Source organism: Oxyura jamaicensis, chromosome Z (genome assembly GCF_011077185.1).
Source record: "Oxyura jamaicensis isolate SHBP4307 breed ruddy duck chromosome Z, BPBGC_Ojam_1.0, whole genome shotgun sequence".
Taxonomy (NCBI): Eukaryota; Metazoa; Chordata; class Aves; order Anseriformes; family Anatidae; genus Oxyura; species Oxyura jamaicensis.
In genome coordinates, this window is record NC_048926.1 from 28,624,956 (window position 1) to 28,645,218 (window position 20,263).

General features: G+C 42.5%; 1 protein-coding gene across 5 annotated transcripts in view; it reads left to right on the forward strand.

The window, feature by feature from the left end:
• The first annotated feature begins 7,940 nt into the window (after positions 1 to 7,940).
• The window catches only part of SMARCA2 (SWI/SNF related, matrix associated, actin dependent regulator of chromatin, subfamily a, member 2), a 120,748-nt gene continuing 108,425 nt past the window's right edge, over positions 7,941 to 20,263 (forward strand). Inside the window, exons 1-3 of one of the 5 annotated variants that reach the window (XM_035309099.1) lie at positions 7,941 to 8,101; positions 8,664 to 8,668; positions 17,112 to 17,372. In XM_035309099.1, the coding sequence (XP_035164990.1) occupies positions 17,148 to 17,372 (225 nt within the window). In that variant the 5' untranslated portion in view covers positions 7,941 to 8,101; positions 8,664 to 8,668; positions 17,112 to 17,147. Of the gene's footprint in view, positions 8,102 to 8,194; positions 8,374 to 8,663; positions 8,669 to 9,073; positions 9,121 to 9,914; positions 9,935 to 17,111; positions 17,373 to 20,263 lie in introns of those variants that run through there. The other 4 variants (XM_035309098.1, XM_035309100.1, XM_035309101.1 and 1 more) reach the window with 4 other exon arrangements.

Consider the following 20,263-nt stretch of genomic DNA (forward strand, 5'->3'; position numbering starts at 1 on the left):
GTTTGGAGCATTGCAGGTGAAAGGGACAACCTTTTGGCTCAGACACAGTAGGCAGCAACTCAGAACAGTAGACTACCTGCTCTGCTTGCACTAAGATGACAATAATCAGCTGCCTCAGCAGCCTCTACAACCAGAAGAGTCAGTTTTTACTTCCTACTTGCATAACCTTGGTAGCTGAGAAAGAAGTTGAGAGATGCAAGGCAGCAGCAGAAACAAATATTAACAACAAAAGTAGTGAGTCCTTTCCTTCAGGCCATGCCACACAAAGACAGAAGAGGTGGCAAGCTTAGTCCCTTCCGAGCAGCGGGCTCTATGCAGGACAGTAGCTTGCTGTAGCATGTCGGATGCAGAACGTTGAACTGAAAGAGAGGTACCTGTAGCCACAACTTAAATCAGTTACTCCTGTTGTAATAACTTATTTTGATCACTGCCTATCAAACAGGAGGAGACGGTTATGATCATAAATCTGATTTTGTTAATTAACAATAATGCACCACTCCCTCCCTCCTCCAATCCCCAACCCCAGCCACCTTTTTTAGAGTTTAAGTACAAACAATATAGCTCTAGTTGTTTATTGCAGTGCAGGATAACGATTGATTTGCAAGAGAATTCTAGAGATTTCCATGTCTTTTTATGCCTGTTTCAGGCTTTATGTAACTGCATCTCCAATTACGCTGTCACTAGACTTCTTTATTTTCTTATTACTTTCCTTACGAGTAGAGCTGTATTAGCATATTTTTTGCAAATGGTGCTACTTCCGTTTCCTTGTTCTTGGGACTCTCTTAAACAACAGCTTAGTACTAGTTTCCACTTATCTTTTAAATGTGATCTTATGTCTTTTGTCACTGTGGGGACAGTTGTCTTATCACTCTTCTGCCTCAGACTGCTTGTATTTACCCACCCATAAATTTGTCTTCTTCCTTGATAATTGTTCTCAGGGTCCAGAACCAGTCTTATTAGCAGAAGTTCAGAAGTTCACTAGCAAAATGCAGCTTCTCTATGCTTTTTGGAAAGCTTCTTAGTAAGTTAGTCATGAAGTTTAATACAATTACACACCTGTGCTGCTTATCGGTCTATATACCACACTTCGTAGCATATATCATTACATCCTGCTAACATGCATGAACTGAAACTTAGCACACATTTCTACCGTAGCCTTACTTGTTCATCAAAAATTAGTTGCTTTTGTGAGCTGCCAGATTCCAACCATTCTCTGACTGATGATTTTTCATGGTACCAAGCCCAGCCAAGAGGCAGATGGCAAGAGAGGAAAAAGGTGCACAACCATAGTCCTTACTGTTATCATGAGCATGTATCAGAATGGATGGTGTCAATACTGTGGCAGAGGAATGTGTGCCTGACATCCCTAGAAAAATCAATTCATCTCGCTAAATAGCAGGTAAAACAAAAGGCCAATAAATAATACGGGTAACCATTAACAAAATTGTGGACATTATTGACAACATAATAATGACACATCTACAGTTTTATCCTCTAAAATACCGATAGGAGGCTCTCAGTAACCAAGGAGCTTAAGTTCACCTAGCTCATCAACCTCCCTGAAGTGGAATCATTCTGCTTTTGAAAGCTTCTAACCAGAGATGATGCATTTAAACGCACCCCTTTATACTGACTGAAATTAGGAAGTCCACTAGATTTAATTCTGAGTGACAAGCATCTTTCTAGTACAAACCAGCTGTCGCCTGATGGTCTATTTTCATTGATACTGTCATTTTCTAGACTGAACGAATTAATCCTAAGGTTTAATACCTACCTACTTTTTCGTAAGTATTAGTATGTCAAGATTTCTTGGCCTCCTTTTCAATTTCTTACAGTAATAGCTTTCAAATACTTTAATGTCCTCTAAAAGTCTTCATGACCCTGAAAACTACCTCAGATAACGAGTAATAAAAAAAAAATTCCCTGATTTTTTTCTTCCCTTGGGAGGGGCCTCCCATTTACAGTTCTTATGTTAGTGCTCACAGCAGGTTGTTCCATGAACATTTTATAGAAGAAAAAAATACTCATTAAAGCCATTTGACAGAGAAGTCCTACTTATTTTTAGGTAGTAGAAGAACTGTCAGAAATTAAGAAGAGTTGCCTAACTACATCAATTGTATAGAAACTAGAGGAAGTGAAAAAAAATCCATTCTGTTTCTTGACAGTTTCTAATAGAATGTTTGAAAACTATATGTAATCTGCCTGTTACCAGAACATAACTCCTGCGTATATTTCTCAGAAATGGGTTATTTTCAAGTGGTTCAAAATAAGTAGCCAGTTATGCTCCTTTATTCACACACACAGAAAAGAAGAAAGAAGGAAAAAAAAAAAAAAAAAAACATTAAAAAAATCAAATGTAACTCTATTAACAGTTTTTCATTAAAACATCAATTGGATGATTTTCTGTCTTTGAAATAAAGCATGAGGCTGGGTTTGAGATGGTTAGCAGTTTTTAACTGACAGAGGGTCTTACGTCTTACAAATGAAACAGGTGGACCATAAACAGTGTTTTGAATGTGATAATGTTCTCTCACTTGAGGGTTACAGAGTGCTCAGAAAGAGATGTAGGGCTCTGACTCACAAGCATTGCAGAAAGCTGCTGCAGTAGTTAAAGACATTACTAACACAGGCTGTTCTGCCTTCTGCCAGCCAGGACAATAGCGTCCTGGCCACTGTGATGTAAAGTCTCCTCTGTAGGTTATATTTTCAATTCAACAAAAGCGCAGGGTGACTTTGTAGAATGGGCAGTAATAGTCTTTTTTTTCTCTTTTAGGTCAGGCAACACTACTACCCTTTCATGTTTTTTTAAAGCCAATTTTTACCACTGAAACTTGCATGTCTACTCATTTTCCTTTTTTTGACATACACATCCACTTCTATCCTACACCTCCTCAGCTGGGAACCTATTTAAGTCCACCTGCAGGAAGCCAAATCTCTAACCAATTCTCAGAAAAAAAGCTCTTCTTCCATATCTTTGTAAGACTGATGCATCTTGTTCCACACCCCTACGCATGCACAATGCCCCATGTCAGAAATCACCACTTTACTGCTTTGGCTCAAAAGCAGTGTCACATCCACACCTCAGCTATTGCAGGCTACATTAGGACAGCAGAGTCAAAACTCTGCCAGTAGCTCTTGTTCACAAACATTTAAGACCTGAGTAGGCCAACTCCAGGAACATGCTCTTCACTCCTGACCCTACACCAAGAGCTGGTGATGGGGCTGATGCTAGTGGGAAAGAAAGCCAGTCAATGAGGTAGTACCATATTAAAATATTTTGCATGAATCAACTAGAATTTGTGTCAGAGCTGTGGAACACAACAGAGAGCAGTATTTGCGCCTACTGAACTTAGAAGAGCTTAGTAGTTTCTCACAGGAAGTATCTAGCAAAGCTTCACGTACAGTCTCCACTGCCGAGTCTCATTTACTTCCAGCCTTTTCTCTATTTATATGTAGTTCCTGGAATTAATAAATGTAACATTTGCCAAAGTAGGAAGACAACGTGTAGCCACAGCCATTTTGAGAACTAACTTTTTAGCTAACTGCGGTCTCAGCTGTATCACTTAGTGCTTGTTGCATGAGACAAGTTGCACAGTAAGTATCACTGTCACTATCCCACCTTGACGATTCCAAGCACATCACAATGACTTACTCAAGCAAGTGATTCAGGGAGACTGAAATGCCTTGTAATAAAATAGCACTACACAAATTTGAGTTTAACAAGCAAACAGGACACTGAAGGAGATGGTAAAGGATAAACAGGCTCTAATTCTCAGAGACAGCAGGCAAAGTCACGCAGCAATGAATACAAAACCTATGCAAGTTAAGGTAGAAGAATTTACCTGTGATCCATTGGGAACACATGAACAGTTGACCAATTCATTAAGTTTTCCTAAATCACCCCACAGATCTTTTTAATGTCACTGACTTAACTAGAATATATGATTTTTAAAAGATCTGAGTTAATAATCCTTTCTATGAATTCTTATTTATGGATGGATGTCCCTTTCTGGATTCAGCTGCTTTCATTTACATGTGCCCTATATGTGGTTCCACAGAGAATGATTTATTTTGTCTTTAAGACCAACTGACTACAACTAAACAGAAACAAATTATTCTCACAGCCTAACCTGAGTCTGAACACTATATTAGGAAAAGTCCTTATGTTGATAAGGCCAGTATATTCTAGCTCAAATCCAGCTCTATGTCTTTTATCACATACCTTCTTTATCAAGCAGCCATATTTAATTTTCATGCAAGTAATATATTGAGGAACAAGTATAAACATAAAATAAAAGCATCTTGAGTCCTGCTTATCTATAACTGTTGAAAATGAGCTCATAACTGAGCATGAACAGAACAACCTTAAGCCTGTATCTTGCCCTCATTCTACAAGTTGAATGGTAGTACAGCTTGCACATCTCAGGTCCGTTTTTTTGCCTTTGGCCTGTCTAATCAATTTGTGAATAGCTGAGTGTGTAGCTGTCACTGACACAGGGAAACCATTTTCACACTGCACATGATAAAACTGTCCTTGTGTGCTGAAAATCTAACTACCAAAATACCGAAGCAATTCTCTCTTAATTGCCCTCCTCAACTCTCCATCCCATTTGCTGTTTGATTTTCCTTTATTGTCATACCCATTGGGCTGATTTTTGGCAAAATGCATTTTGAGATACAAAGGCTAATTAGAAGTTCTTGGACTTGTCTCAAAAGTTCCACCCTGAGGTAGGACGGAATCTCAGATTAACATTCTGATATTTGATACAGAATAGACTTTTATATAAAAAATAGACTTTCCTACCTGGAGAGAAACTAAAAGAGTTCAATAACATCAGGCGTGAGGTAATACTCTTGAGGAACACAAATGCAAAGCTGGGCCTACCTGGTTAGGAAGCAAAATGTTAACCTGAAGAAAAAGCAAGGAGAGAAGCAAGATCAACACTAAAATTTGCTTATCCTCTCCCTTAGAACAAGAAACAAGACCAAACTCTGAAATTCTGTGGGCTGCAAAACAATTAGGAACATAAATGGAGTATCACTGCAAGTCATTTCACCTTTCTCACACACAAATATTGTTTTGGAATGCATTCAGAAACACTCCTTAGACAAAGGACATTAATTATTCCCTTCCATTTAGATCTGATAAGATCTCAGCTTAATATTATATTTTGGACATCACACTCTCACAAATGCACCTTGAGAGTTTAAAGTTGATGAAGATGCTTTGAAAGAGACTCTCTCTTTGAAAATATGAGGAAAGCTTGATGAACACTTGTCTCCAGGAAAACAAACAAAACAAACAAACAAAACAATAACACTGAAAAACACAAAGCAAAGAAATAAACCAAAAAAAAAAAAAAAAGGGCAACGTACCAAGCACATTCATGGAAGTTATTTTAGAATTGAAATTATATTTTAAATTAGGGAATGGCTGCATCTTCCGTATGAGAAAGCAAACTAACCAGATCTGATCAATTGCTTTCTTGTCAGGATGCACCATTCTAATGGAATCTGTCACACTCATAGTATTATATACTACAGATCAATAGATGGGTAGGTACAATATCCTTCCCTTCAGGATTCGTGTGCTTCAAGAAATAAGTATAATTTCAAATGAACAATGGGTACGACATGAGAAGACTTTTGCAGAGAGTACATGTAAAACAGACACTATACAGGGTTTCTTACATCACTGATTTAACTCATAACAGCGTTTGACATGACTCCTTAAACAAACAAGCAACAAAACCATCAAAAAGGCTATTTCTTTTAATCTGGGGTAACTCAGACACATGCATTAACTTGATGTAAAACATCAGACATTTCCACCTTACCGCAGCAAACTCATGGAGGTCATAAGACATGTCCCCACGTGAAGGTGATCTCAACAAACTGAACTCAGCAAAGCTGAATTATCTTGCCTTCATCCCATTTCCACCTTTGAACTCTTCCGTTAAAGTTCAGCGCAGCATTCTTTTTCTCATTGCTTTCTGTGGTGAGCACTGTCCACCAAACCAGCAGTCAACATTATCATACAATCATAAAATCATAAAATAGCTGAGGTTGGAAGGGATCTTAGAGATCATGCAGTTCCAACCCCCTGCTATAGGCAGGGACACCACCCACTAGATCAGGTTGCCCAGGGCCCCATCCAGCCTGGCCTTGAAGACCTCCAGGGATGGAGCATCCACAGCTTCCCTTTAGTAACCTGTTCAGAAAAGTTACCTGTTATCAGAAAGGTAAGGTCAGGTAAAGGTAATCAGAAAGGTAATTTCCCTCAGGCAAGTCTTGAGTTTGCTAATTTCCTGGGATATGTTAAAAAAAATACAAATAATACAAAGAAAAATAATCTGTTGTTGTTAATTGTATAGAAACTTGAGCATGAAGCTATCCTCACAGGATATTTGAGCTCAAATTTCACTATCCCCTTAACCTCAGCAACTGGATTTTGCTGGGAAATAACTGAGGCACTAAAAACCATTCCCTTCTGCCATTTCTGCTGCAGTGGCTGTAATCTCTGGCAGAGAGAGAAATACCGCCACGAACTAACTGCTGCAGCAAGGATTCTTTTGAGGTGTTAGGGTGAGGCTGCTGCAACTACCTGCAACTCCCTTATGGCAATGACCTGCCCTCACTTTTTTTCTTCACCTTTTGCTAAGCAAGGCTCATCAGTGGAAAGCTAACTTAGCCTTTAGCATGTAGTCATTTACTGTATTTGCATATTTGCTGTTCTTGAAGCTTCAGCTACATCAGGTAAAAAAAACCCTTACTGATACATCAATTTCAGTATATTAGTATGAAGAATAAACCAAAGAAAAAGTATCTCTTTACCCCTTTTGTTTTCATTAACATCACGTTCTGAAAATGTTAACTACATTGCTTCATCTCCAAGAAACAATGGATTGCAACTTACAGTTTGAGTTCAGTAATATCCTAAATTACTCACAGATCAGAAGTTTTAGATGATGATATTTACTATTTTGTAGATATAGATTTGAATGCTTCCATTTCTTTGATTTTGTTCCCAAGTGAACGTGTTCCACGCAGACAACAATGACCCGAGAACACGGCCTTCGTGCTTTATTTACAGGACACTTGGTGCTGCCCGCTGTTAGCACTGACTGTTTTACACAGCTACCAGACAGCATTTGGGTGGTCACCTTACAAAACGCACAGGATGAAGACAGTGATCAGATAGTAACACCTTGGTAAAGTACAGGAAAAAAAAAAAAAAAAAGTACAGAAAAAAAGCACTGTATAGCCAGCGTTGGAACTAGGTAATTGCAATTTCTGTTATGCAAGTTAAAAAAAAAAAAAAGGATTAAAACATATTATATCTGTATCTATAGAAGACTTGTCAGTTAGTGACCACAAGGTGTGTTTGGTGCTCCCAAGTCCTGGTGGCTAACTTCAGCACAGTGACTTAAATGTGAACGCCTGTGCCTGGACGTGCTCAGCTAGTTATTTAATACCTCTTCCTTAACGCCAGACGTTGCCGCAGCAGTGACCCCCCCACCCCCCTCCCCGTAAAGCGGGCACGCTACCTCCTCAGCGGCAGGCTCCCTCCGCACGGCAGGACAAGCCGCGCGTACCGCCAGGCCGTTTTCCCTTTATTTTTGTCACGGTTTTTAAGGCTGGCGCTGAGGCAGAGCTCCGAGCGGCGGCTCCGGAAGCTCCGAAGCGCTTCCAGCACCTTCCTCGCCGCCGCCTCACGGAGGCCGCGGCCGCCCCGCTCCGCGCGCGGGGCCCCGGCCGGGCAGCACCAACGGGCGCCGTGCCGCGCAGCCCCTCACCTCCCCGCTGAGCGACAGGCGGCCGCAGCCAATGGGACCGCCCCGAATGCGAGGGGGGCGGGCGCCCCGCTGCAGGCGGGCCAATGGGCGCGGCGCTTGCCGAGTGGTGGGGGAGGCGGCGGGAGGGGGCCGTGGGCGGGGCGGCGGCGAGGAAGAGGAGGGGCCGGCTGTCACCGTGCAGTCATGCTGGCCGCCTAGCCCCTCGCCCGCTCCCCCGGCACCGCACGGCACGGCGGCCAGGCACCGGGCGGCTCCCGGCGCGGCGCTGCTCCCGAGCAGCAGGTAAAGGCGGCTGGCGCGGCGGCCCGGCCCGCCCCGCTCCCCGAGGGCTCGGCGCTGTGGGCGAGGCGCACGTCCCGGCAGCGCGGCCCCGCTGCCCCCCCCCTCCCTTCCCCCGGCGGCCAGCCCGCCCGCCTGCCCGCCCTCCTCCCCGCTGTCTGCGCCCCCGCGGTGGGTGGGGAGAAGAAAGTTTTGATCCGGCGTTTCTGGAATAATCATCGCGCCCGGCGCCGGCGGAGGGGGAGGCAGGAGGCGGCCGGCTTGTGAGTCAGCCGCAGCGGCGGGGCGCCGGGGGGGGGAGGCCGCCGAGGCAGCAGCCGGCTCGGGGCGCCGGGACGGCGGGGGGACGGCAACAAGGAGCCGGGGGGGCCGGGGGAGCCGGGGGCGGCCTCGCCCGCTTGTCCCCGCCCCTGCCCCGCCGCGGCTGTTGTTGTGGCGGCCGTGAAGTTGGGGCTGTCCTGCCGGGGGCGGCCGCGGCGGCTGGCCGGGGCTGTGCTCCGCCGTGGCACCTCCTGGCATGGCACGGGGAAGGGGAAGCGGGGAGGGAAGGAGGAAGGGAGGTGGTGCCGGGGGGAGCGGTGCCGCCTGTGAGGGTAGCGGCGTTACTCGGCGGAGCCGGCTCGGGAGGCCGTGATCCGGATAATCCGCCCGTCTGCCTGTCACCGACACCGCGCGTACCGGGGAGGGGTGCGGGGGGAGCAGGGGGAGGCTGCGCCTCCTGTTGCCTCCAGCCTCTGTCTGTAGCCGTGCAGTCGCGCGTGCTGCGAAGGTGTCGCGATTTACTTCCCAAAATAGCCCGTCTCCCCCCCGCCCCGTTCTGCCTGCAGAAACCCTGCCTGCCCCCTCCCCCGCCCTGCAGCAGGCAGCGAAGCGGTGTAGCACAAAACATGCGCTTGCAATTTTGTAATCGCCTTCCAAGCGAAAAGCATTTTATTTCCGGGGTGCGCGGACATTTTTTGTTTGTTTTTTTTGTTTTTTTTGTTTTTTTTTACGATCAGGCCGGGCGGGAGCGAGGAGGATGCGAGTAAGGCTCGCGGATCCCCAGGTAGAGGCGGCTGCTTCGCGGGGGCCCCCGGAAAAGTTCTCTGCCCTGCCAGCGGCGGGGGCCGGCCGGGGGGAGGAGGGCGGCGGAGCCCGTCCCCGGGCCTCCGCGGGGCAGAGGGAGGCGGCCGCGGCGGGTCGTGAGGCCGCCGCAGACAGGCAGGAGCTCGGCAGCGTTGGGTCGGCGTGACATGGTGGCGGAGGGACGGAGCGGCGGGGCGACGGGCCCGGCCCGGCCCTGAGGCACGCCCCGGCCGGCTGCTCGCCCGCCGCGTACCGAGGTACGGGCACGCCGGGCGGTGCCGAGCGGGGCTGGATGCCCGCCCTGCCGGCCGGCCGGGGAGAAAACTTTCTGGAAAGGCCGGAGGGGGCGAGCGGGGCCCGGCCGGGCGCGCGGGGGCGGCGAGAGGCGCCCGCCCGAGGCCTACGCAGCGCCCGGCGGGGCCGGAAGACCCGCGCGGCGCTGCCGAGGCCGCCCGTAACGGCCCGCGCTAACGGCCGCAACGGCCCCTCCGTGACGGGCCCCCCGGGTGGCCGGGCCCGTGGGTCGCGTCCCGTTCTGGGGCTCCGGCCCCCAGCAACTTGTGTCGCCGTTACTGGCGGGGTCGTGGTTTTGTTCGCCTGTCCTCCTGGAGCGCGTCGTGTGCGGTGAACAGCGCGGCCGAGCATCGGTAGGGCTGCACGGGTCGCGCCGAAGTTCATTTTACTCCGTGTCTGTTGTTTGTTTCGTGTCTGTTGTTCGTTTCTGGCACTCCGAGCTATGGCGAGCCCTGCTCTTTTTTAAGGCGCCTTTTTTTTTAAATGAATATCTTACACAGGTAAGTAAATAACCGACTGAAGCAACGAAACTATAACATATTTAATTCTTTTATCATTTCAAGTATTGTGCATGCTTTCTGTAAAATGTAGTATCTACGACACTGCATTGTTTCATTGGTGTTCTCTTTTGTTTCGTTTTCCATTTCTTAAGCGTTGCTTAATTTTACCTATGGCTCCTATGACACAGACAAATAAATGTTGTATCAGAATTAAATTCCTTTAGTAGTGTACTAGTTACATGTTCGAGGTCTCTTCTGTGTAAGCTAGGGTATTGTTATGCAAATGAAGGCACACTTTCTCTTTGGGAGCCTAATTGCCCTATTACTTACTGTCTTTGACTTTGTTTCTTTTGTCCCTTTGTTATTCTAAGGAAAAAATGATGTAGCAGAACGATAGGAGTGAAGGTAGTTTTTCATGCGCATGTGTCAGCAGTAGAAAGCAAAAAGATCGAGTAATGAGCATTTTAAAATAAATCCCAAGTTAGCATGTCATACGGCACATGTGGACTTGACAGAGGTGAAGGTAAAGCTTCATTAAATACAGTATTTCTCTCATGAGTTATGTCTCAGCTTTAGGACTGGTATTTCTGTGGTGTTTCACAGAACATATGCGCCAGAAGAGTGTGTTCAAAGCAGTCTTAGATCTTTTCTTTTGTTCATTTCTGAAGTGGTCTGTGAGCATTTCTTGTGAAGTTTGAAAAACGCTTTGACCAACACCTAAGGCTTGAAGTTGACGAGACAAAAAAGTGCTCCAGGTAGCATTCTTATATTAAATACATTCTTGACAAAGGTGTATATGAAATTAATATCTACAGATGTATTTTCTCAGTTTTTGTCGAACTTTGAAGTTAAGGTTACAATGTGCACAGTAGCAACTTTAAAAAACGTCTGCACTTCTTCCACCAATTGTCATGGTGCTGATTAGTAATATTGCTGTGAACTAGTGATCCTTTTCAGAAGGAGCCTTTTTGTTTACATATGAATGAAAACATTATTGCAAATCATTCATTAAAAAGCTTATTTTCTGTGTGCATGTGTTTCTGCTGCAAAGTTCTTTCTATAAAGTGTTTCCTGGACATTCTTGTCTTATCTTTTTTTTTTTTGATTTTTTTATTTGTTTGATCCTCTAGTGGAGTAGTAAATACAACATTATGACATAAAGATGACTTGTAATGCAGCAGAGAAAAGCTTTTGTCTTATTTGCAAGATAAAGTAAGGAAGGATGATTCAGGGGAATAAGTAAGGCCTCCGTTAAACATTGCTTTGGTAGTTTACAAGTATAACAGGATAAAAATATTAAGACTGATTTTTTTTTTTCCTAACATGTTTAAAGTCAATTCTTGTGGTTAAGTGTTTTGCTGTTTGTCTCCACTTCATAGAGAATATTTCTCGTGGACTACTGTAGTAGGGTTTGAGCACCCAGGTGAATCATTTAGAGCTGGGACTTTTAACAAATATGTTAAGAATGTTTGTTTCAAAAATGATAGCTTTGCCTCATTTCCACTGATATTTTACCTAAAGTAACTTGTACTAAGAACTATCTTCCTCATTCCTTCTTTTCTTTCCCCTCTAATTAAAGACAAGGCCTGTCAGTAATGAATTCCTTTGACTCTGCCTACCTCTAATTGTAGCTTTTGTTTTTCAGAATCTAACGTGAATATGATGTTGAATTACTGTGATTAATACTTGTAGAAAAGGCCACTGTATGCAAACTTAATCTGTAATCAATCAGCACTCTCGTGAGTCAGTTTTCTGTGCCCGAAGTATACAATAGAATCTACATAAGTAGCAAACATGGGTTTGATCTTGGGCATTGACAGACTGTCAGTGGTGAATATGGCTACAGGGATAAAAGACAATTCCTTAAACTTCCGTCTCTGTCTGTCCTCCAAGTTCCCTGAAGGCTATTGCCTTCTGCAGCAGGAGCAACAGAAGGGGTCATACATGTATGCCTTTGCATCTTCTTTAAAGTCTGGTGTCGTAGCTTAACCCAGCTTCTGTGAACTCTTGGTTTAGGATGACTTCTTTGTGACTGGCTGTAGTATGTTCAACCCCCAGCTGTTAGCCACTCATTTCCTGGTGCTGATTTTAGTTTTTCAGAAGAGGATGGGCTGTAACTTCAAATAATTGAGAAGTTGCTTTATGGGAAACTTAACTACACAATAGGAATAGGAATTTCTACAAGAGGATGCAGACAGTCTTTGGTAGACAGCTAAACATGAAGCTCAGGCACCGTCCAGAGGTTTTTATCTCTGACCTAAGTATCTGGATAAGCAATTAAGTTGCAGTATTTCTGATTCTGCGGTTTGTTGTTCAGACTGTGAGTTCCCTTCCAGAAGATTTTGAAGTTACAGTGAAGTTAATGCACCTGAGTATGCAAAGGCAGAATCTCTCAGCAGTTAGTGAGTTGTACTTCTCTTATGTGAGCTGGGTAACTCTAGTTTACATTAGTAGAAGATTCAGCTCTTCTCTATTACTGATTTTACATTGTCAAGTGTACACCTACTGTTTACTGATTGAAGCATTGATGAAATGACAGTGGTTAAATTCTGATAAATGTTACTCCAGTGTCCTGTGAGGTTGTAAAACACTGAGTTGTTTCTAAAGATTGTAAATTAATTGTTTTAGTTATAATGAATTACTGTCATTATTTATCAGTTCTTACCCTTTGAACATCTTCATTTCATTAGGGTTAGAAGAGTAGGCAAACACTGAACCATTAGCAGTGTCATTTCATGTTTTGTACAGTAGTGTAATAAAGATAACTCCAAGTTCTGTAGTGTATCTCAATTTCACAGTGAATGTTTTCTAAGCCATTTTTAAATCATGACTTCTGTTGGAGATGCCATGGGAGAAGAAGACTGTAATTATTTTTCTATGGAGTTCTGGGGAGTGCTTTTCAGTATGTGTGTGGCTGTTGCTTGGGTCCACGTTGCCTTTTCATCAGATACAAGTGGTGCAGTTTCCTTGCTTTCAGCTACCAATCCAAGGCAGGGGACCTGGTAGAAAACACCCTGGCCGAAATTCAATTTAGGTTGACTTAGTCATGGAAGGCAGAAGTCATACTGAATGGTGAGGAGAAACAACTAGAAGAATTATAAATACTTGCTGCTCCATCTGTTCCTAGACTCAGTGTGACTGCTCTGTGCCAAAGCAGTCTATAATCTCTGGATCTCTTTGCATGTCCAGCTGGTCTTGAATTCCTAAGTAGTGCTGGTGGTTAGTTGCCCAGTGTGGTTTTGTTTTGTATCTACCAACATTGGGTACTTTTCCTCATGTGTTGGAAACCCATGCCTTTGTTACCTTTGGGTTTGTATCAGGTTTATGTCAGAGCGCATATAATGTGCTTGGATGCTGAGCTCTGAAACACTGAGCTGATGTATGACATAGCTGTATTTACAAAACCTAGGTATACATAAAGTGATAGTGCAGAAACGTGATTAGTTAATATTCCCTCACAGCATTCTCAGATTCTTTGTAATGCAGATACTTTGTGCTGAACCATTCGAAGTAGAAATAGTTGAGCAGACGTCCCAGGTCTCCCTCTTAAGTTCTTAGTGCAGTGGCTCCTGTATTTGCATTTGGCTGAAGTTGTCAATGATACTGTTTTGCTTTTCTGTCTCAACTCAACTGGATTGGATGCTTGAGAAACAATTAGTATGTAATACATATGAGAATCTGGACCAACACCACATCATTTGGGACAAGGAGAGGAAAATTTGTGGTCTTGGTGCTTTTTTTTCCTTTTTTCATTAATTTTATTAAAATCCTCAAAATCTATTATAAGTATTTGCTTTTTTTTTTTTTTTTCTTGCAACTTTCACAGGAGCTACTCATTTAAAAAAAAGGGGTTAACTCTGGCAAGAGTGTTGATTTCATCTTGCTTATTTCAACAAAGGCCCCAGAACTTACACAAAGTAATACTTACGTTATCTGGATAGAGCCTGTCCACTGTTGCATCTGTTGTCTCTTTCTAGTTTTTAGCTGTTACTTTAATGACATTTTTATAAGGCCTTAGAAGAATGAGGTATCTTGTTTTTGTTGAGTTTTAATGAGAATGAGGAGCATTTTTTAAAATACAATCTCAATCTTAGTAAATATAAACTAAGCTATTTTTGAAATATGATAAATCATAAAAGTTTTTAGCAGTTATGCTTCGAGGAGATCTTTACCTAGGAAGGCTACATATAATGTATTCTTGTTTATGTTAGTGGCTGTCCTTTTTGTTGTTTGTTTGTTTTTAATTTTGTGGACTACTCTTGCCGGAGAAAACCACTTCATCTCTTTATATCCATGGGTGTCCTTTGACAAGATTTATTACTTGCATTCAGGAGACAGTTTACAATATTTTATGTTCCCGTGATATAGAATTTAGAAATTACTTACTTATTTTTTTTTGTCCATAGAGTTATGTTCTTTGACATACAAAAATCTCTGAATGTAAATCCTGGGAATATTCACAATGATCTGAGAATGAGTTAGTTTATGTGCTCTTACATTTAAAAAAAAAAAAAAAAAAAAAAAAAGAAGGAACTTGATCTGGAGTGAGGATTGCAGGGATTACTCTCTGGCAATCACTGTTTTTCATAGGTTGGGCGCTTGCTGGTCCATTAAAAATAATTCTAACAATTCCAAATTTGCTTGCCAGAAATGTTTAATGTATATGTAAATTACATTGTAACTAGTAGGGCTAAGATTTGGGCCAGTTATTTTTTATGAGAATGACAAGTTAAGTTTGAAATAAAGGTAAACAGAAGCGGAGATTTTGCTACTTCACGTTAATGGAGAGGTGTCAGAGAAGAGTTTTGTGAAATATGATATTTTGGGATAGTAATTTTGTAGTTGATTAAGTAGTGGTTCTGTATACATTTTTCTGGATAATGGTGTTGATGCTAGGTTCCACCTTGTTGAATAGGCTGAATTTTGCTTATAACATACAGAGGGACTCAGCCATGACAGTGTCAGTGTTAGGTTTTGCAGTGTAAAAAGAGACTTGTATAAAAACTCTTTGTTTTGTAGAAATGTCTGTTTTCCTCCATAAAGCTGAACTGTAGGCCTCTTAGAAGAAGCTATGGCATGGTATATGCAGTTGTGAACATTTGATAATGCAATTTCTTTTGTGGCAACGTTGTGGAAATGTGAGAGTCTAATTAGTGACTCTGGTGTTTTGTTGTTATCATTTGTTTTGAACAGGGAAGCTTCATGTGTATCACCTTGCTTTACCTAGCAAGTAAATAGGATCCCTAGGTAGCTTATTTCAGGTGAGAATAACTTATTTTAAATGAGTTAAGCAGCCATTGTTCTAATTACCTTGAATTAGGACAGAGTAGTAGCTAATAAAACATAACAAAAGGGAACTTTAAAGCAAAAGCTATTAAGCCATTTTCAATCCTGAAAGAATGTGTAGATAATTGGGGGTAAATAGGTAAAAATGCTCTTGATGTAGTAGTATTTCATCGTCTCTGCTGTTTATGGAAAGTAAAGATTCTTGCTTGTAAAAGAAAAGAAGATGAGTTCTGTAAACTTTGAATTCCCTTACTGCCAACATTAAGTGCCAATGCTCTGCTCCTCTCCTCTTTCTGTCATGTCTTGCAGATGGGCCTCCTTTCTGCTTTGCTGGGAACATATAGGAGGGTACTTTGCTTGTCTTCAGTGCCTGTTTCTTAATTTAACTTCCTTGAGCTTGGGTGTTTGCAGTGTTACAGTGTGGGTTTATAAGAGCAGTGTCATGACAGGGTTACACCACTTAGTCCTGTTAGAAAGTAATTACTGCTAACCATGGATAGCGGATAAAATCAGGTGTGGAAGGTGGAACAATCTTCTGTGATAAATGCTGTTAGGAGAGAATATGGGTCAGCGAGCCTCATAATGTGCTGTCAAAATATTGCAAATTACAGTGCTTTTTAAAAAGATTCATTTTTTCACTATATTGGATTTATAATCATGATACAGGTAACCTTATTATAAACCTGTAACCAAAGTAAATTAAGTGAGCAGGCTAGGCCGATATAATGGTTAGCTGTTGCTGAAAGTGGTGATCCTACCTGCTGCTCAGTGCTAGCGCTTAATTTAAAATGTCCCTTCAGAAAGTCAGTTTGGTAACCTAAGTCGTTAATTTTTTATTTCTTATATAGAGTTACTTAACTACTCAAATAATGAGGTCACTCTATGATCAAACACATGAAAATGGGGCAGTTGGGAGTGGGGAATACCAAGAAACATAACTGATCTTGTTGGCAGCAACTGACTATCATTTTTTTTTTTTTTTTAAAAAAAAGGCAGCTGTGTCACTGTGTTACAGTACTCTGACATTAGTAGACTAAAAGTTCTCAATATTAGACATTGATAGAAATTCTCAGAAAGCTGAAGGATATTTTCAAGCATTTAGCCTGCATCAATTTGTTCTGTTAAGAACACAGAAATAGAAAATAGCAATGGTTGTTTTTCCATCCTTTAAAAGCCTGCCATTTGTTCTCTGAGCCCTTACTGTTTTATAAGCCACTTGAGCTGCATTCTCTTGGCTTGTGACATCAACAGAACCCCTCAAGTGAATTATAACTGTGTTCAGGCCAAAGTAATTGTCTTTTCTGTTGTCTGTTTCATTTGATACTATGATTGCATACAGAGATAAACAGAGAGGTCCTAAATTAATACCTAACTAAATAAAAAGTCAGAAGATAGTGTTAATAATACTTTTAATACTTGTTTTGCTGTATTCCCATGAATTTTATAAGAATTTTCTTGCAGTCATATATGCTGAGTTTAGGGAAACATTTTTGAACACGTGTGTGTTAATAGAGATGCACAGCTGTCTTCTCTGTCTTCAGTAGTTCTGTTCTTGACCACATGTTATATAATTTGATGAAAGCAAGTCTGTTGAACTACAGTTTTCTCTGGTAGATATTTCTGATAGCCTACCAGCTTCTTCATGCTGTGAGTAACATATAAATATTCAGAAATTGACTGAGCTGTCAGGATCTTTCTCCTTTTGGGGTGCTTTTTGAAGGGTGATCAGATTAATGTGCCATGTTAAGGATGATTTAAGCATTTTCTTCTGATGACACCTTTTATGTGTGTGTGCATGTGTGGTGATTGCCCGTAGATTTTCTTAATTACGTCTTCAGTGCACCTACCTAATGTCACATAGAAATTCTCTTTTTGTTTGTTTTGTTATTAGAGCTATTCTGCTAATTGAAAAGGAGACAGAAAATAGATGTCCACGCCTACAGACCCTGGCGCCATGCCTCATCCTGGTCCTTCCCCTGGACCAGGACCTTCACCTGGACCAATTCTGGGACCTAGCCCAGGACCAGGGCCATCTCCTGGCTCAGTTCACAGCATGATGGGGCCAAGTCCTGGTCCACCCAGTGTCTCGCATCCAATGCCAGCAATGGGACCTACTGATTATCCACAGGAAGGCATGCACCAAATGCATAAGGTAATAGTTCCTTACAAATGAACCTTTTTTTTCTAAGCGTTCTCTCCACTGAATAAAAAAACCTACTACAATTAGACCTGCATAATTGCTATTACACTTGTAAAACTGCAGCTATGCTCTTAATTCTGTCTTTATCACTAAAGGCGATGCATATCCTAGATTAAATACAGCTTGTTTGTTCTTAGTAGACTGCTTTGAACTACAGACTGAGTGGTTTGCAAGTTTTCATTTTTAAACTGTGTGCTTTTCATTAGGTTAGACCTTACTAGAGAAAAAGAAATGGAATTACAGTATTAAAACCTTATAGTAGATCATTCTAACCAACTGTTATTTGTCTTTATTATCTATTTCAAAGCATATTGCTGCAATGTTACATTTTTCTGGGATTTTTTTGTTTTCCATTAAAATTGATTTTTAAACTATTTGTTTTAATACTTTTAACTCTTAAAGGGCCTGTACTTACAAATTTGTTTAGTATTCTATGTTTATGAAAAACTTTGTTTTCAAATTATATTACATTATGTTACATCCATCTTAGTAATGAATTTAAAACTGTGTAACATACAACACCAATAGTTGGATATAAGTGGTTGTCATACACTTAGAGTTACTTGTGTGCGTAGGCTATCATTAATGTCTTCTGCTTTGAGGACATTATTTGCTTGCCTGTAATTTACTTTTTGAGACCCGTCTCCTACATACTTCCATTTTTGTTTGGTTGTGAACCAAAGCTTAAGAAATAACAATAATTTCAATTTCACTTATGTTGTTCTCTCAGAAATATGAAGTAACAGCTTGAAGAGCCAAGGTTCTAAAGATGTTTTGGTAACTATTGTTAATGCTGTGCAGCATTGTTATAAGCTGTGGTAGGTTGACCTTGGCTGGCTGCCAGGTGCCCACCAAGCTGCTCTATCACTCCCCCTCCTTAGTAAGACAGGGCAGGAGAGGGCAGAAGACAGAAGGAGAAAGCTCATGGATTGAGAAAAGGACAGGGAGATTGCTGAGCAAATACTGTCACAGGCAAAACAGATGCAACTCAAGATTAATGGAAGTCATTGCCAATTGATAATAAAGTAGAGCAGGGAAAACTGGGGAAAAAAATGGAAAAATCTACCTTCCTTCCACCCCTCCATTCAACCAGGGCTCAACTTCAATCTTAGTTTTTCTGCTTTCTCTCCCTGTGAGTAGTGCAGGGGGCTGATGAGTGAGGTGGGGGTTGAGGTTGGTCCATACTACTTTGTCTCTGCCACTCCTTAATCCTCACTCTTTTCCCCTACTCCAGCATGGGGCACCTATACAGTCCTTCCCACAGGCTGCAGCTCTTCGAGAACTGATCCCACATGGCTCTGTACCACGGGGTCCATCCCCCAGGAGCAAACTGCTCCAGCACGGGTCCCCCACGGGCGGCAGCTCCCCCCAGGCCCCCTGCTCCTGCGTGGGCTCCTCTCCACGGGCTGCAGCTCCGGCCTGGGGCCTGCTCCTGCGGGGGCTCTCCATGGGCCGCAGCCTCCTCCAGGCCACATCCACCTGCTCCACTGGGGGCTCCTCCACGGGCTGCAGCGTGGAGATCTGCTCCGTGTGGGACCTATGGGCTGCAGGGGGACAGCCTGCTCCAGCAGGGGCCTCTCCACAGGCCGCAGGGGAACCGCTGCTGCCTGCCTGGAGCACCTCCTGTTGCACTGACCTGGGGGGCTGCAGGGCTGGTTCTCTCATTTGTGCTCAATTCTCTTTCTCGCTGCTTTTCTGCAGTGAGCCTTTCTCAAATATCACAGAAATGCAACCAATGTCAATCAGTGGCTTAGCTCTGGCTGGGTGCCTCTTGGAGTCAGCTGGATCTGGCTCTGATCTGACATTGGGTAGCTGCTGGGCTCTGCTCCTGGAGGCCACCACTGCAGCCCCCCTGCTGCCAAAAACCTTGCCACGTAAACCCAATGTATAAGCACATAAAAAAAGAAATTAAAATAAAAATTAAAATATGTTTGTTATAAACATATTTTAATTTTTCCTCATTAATTGGCAGTTTCTTCTTGTCGTTTTCACATATGGATTGGTTTCAGTCATTAGAACAGTGTCCAGGCAGCAGGGACGTGACACTACTGGCTTTGAATGAAGAACTGTATTGTTAAATTTCTAATAGCACAAAGACAGATGAAGTGAAGGAGGTCATGAACCACCTCACCATTTGTACTGAAGTATTGAAATTGTAATCTCTGAGAGTTCAATACTTTCAGTAACTAAAAGTTTTACATGTGAATCTTGTGTGTAATCTAGCTGTTAGCCAGATTTGTTATCTTCAGTTGGCATTTCTTTATTTGAGAGGTCATTTGCAATCCAAGATGCCACTGCTCTGGTGAGTGCTCCAAACACCATAGGCAGCCAGGATTTACATCTTTCAATCTTCTCAGCTCTTTCTTTAAGAGATTGCGTACCTGTGGAATAAAAGGTCAACACCAGGAATTTTGCAGTAGAACAGTTTTAATACTCCACACGTTATGTCTTCAACTGCTATATCCTATTTCACCCTGTATGTTCTTCAGATGTCTAATGCTATGTCAGCATTAGAAACAAATGGACAAAACCTTGCTGTTCCCTAGTCTGCCACTTTTTAAGTTCCACCATGCCTGCTGAGAGCGGGGGGTTGAGGTGGGGGGTGAGTGAGACTATACTAAAGAATGGGTCTGTTGAACTGATCCAGTTAGAGAAAAAAAGTTTTTTTTTTTTTTTTTAATTAATTTATTTAATTTTTCAGTCTAAATCAGTTTTCTGTCCTGTTTTCTTCTATGACTACAGAAACAGTCTATTACAACAACTAAGGGACAGGGTGGAGAAGGGTCTGTTTAAGAAATGCTGTGAAAGTGTTCCTCCAGACCATTTTGTGTATGTTACCTGAA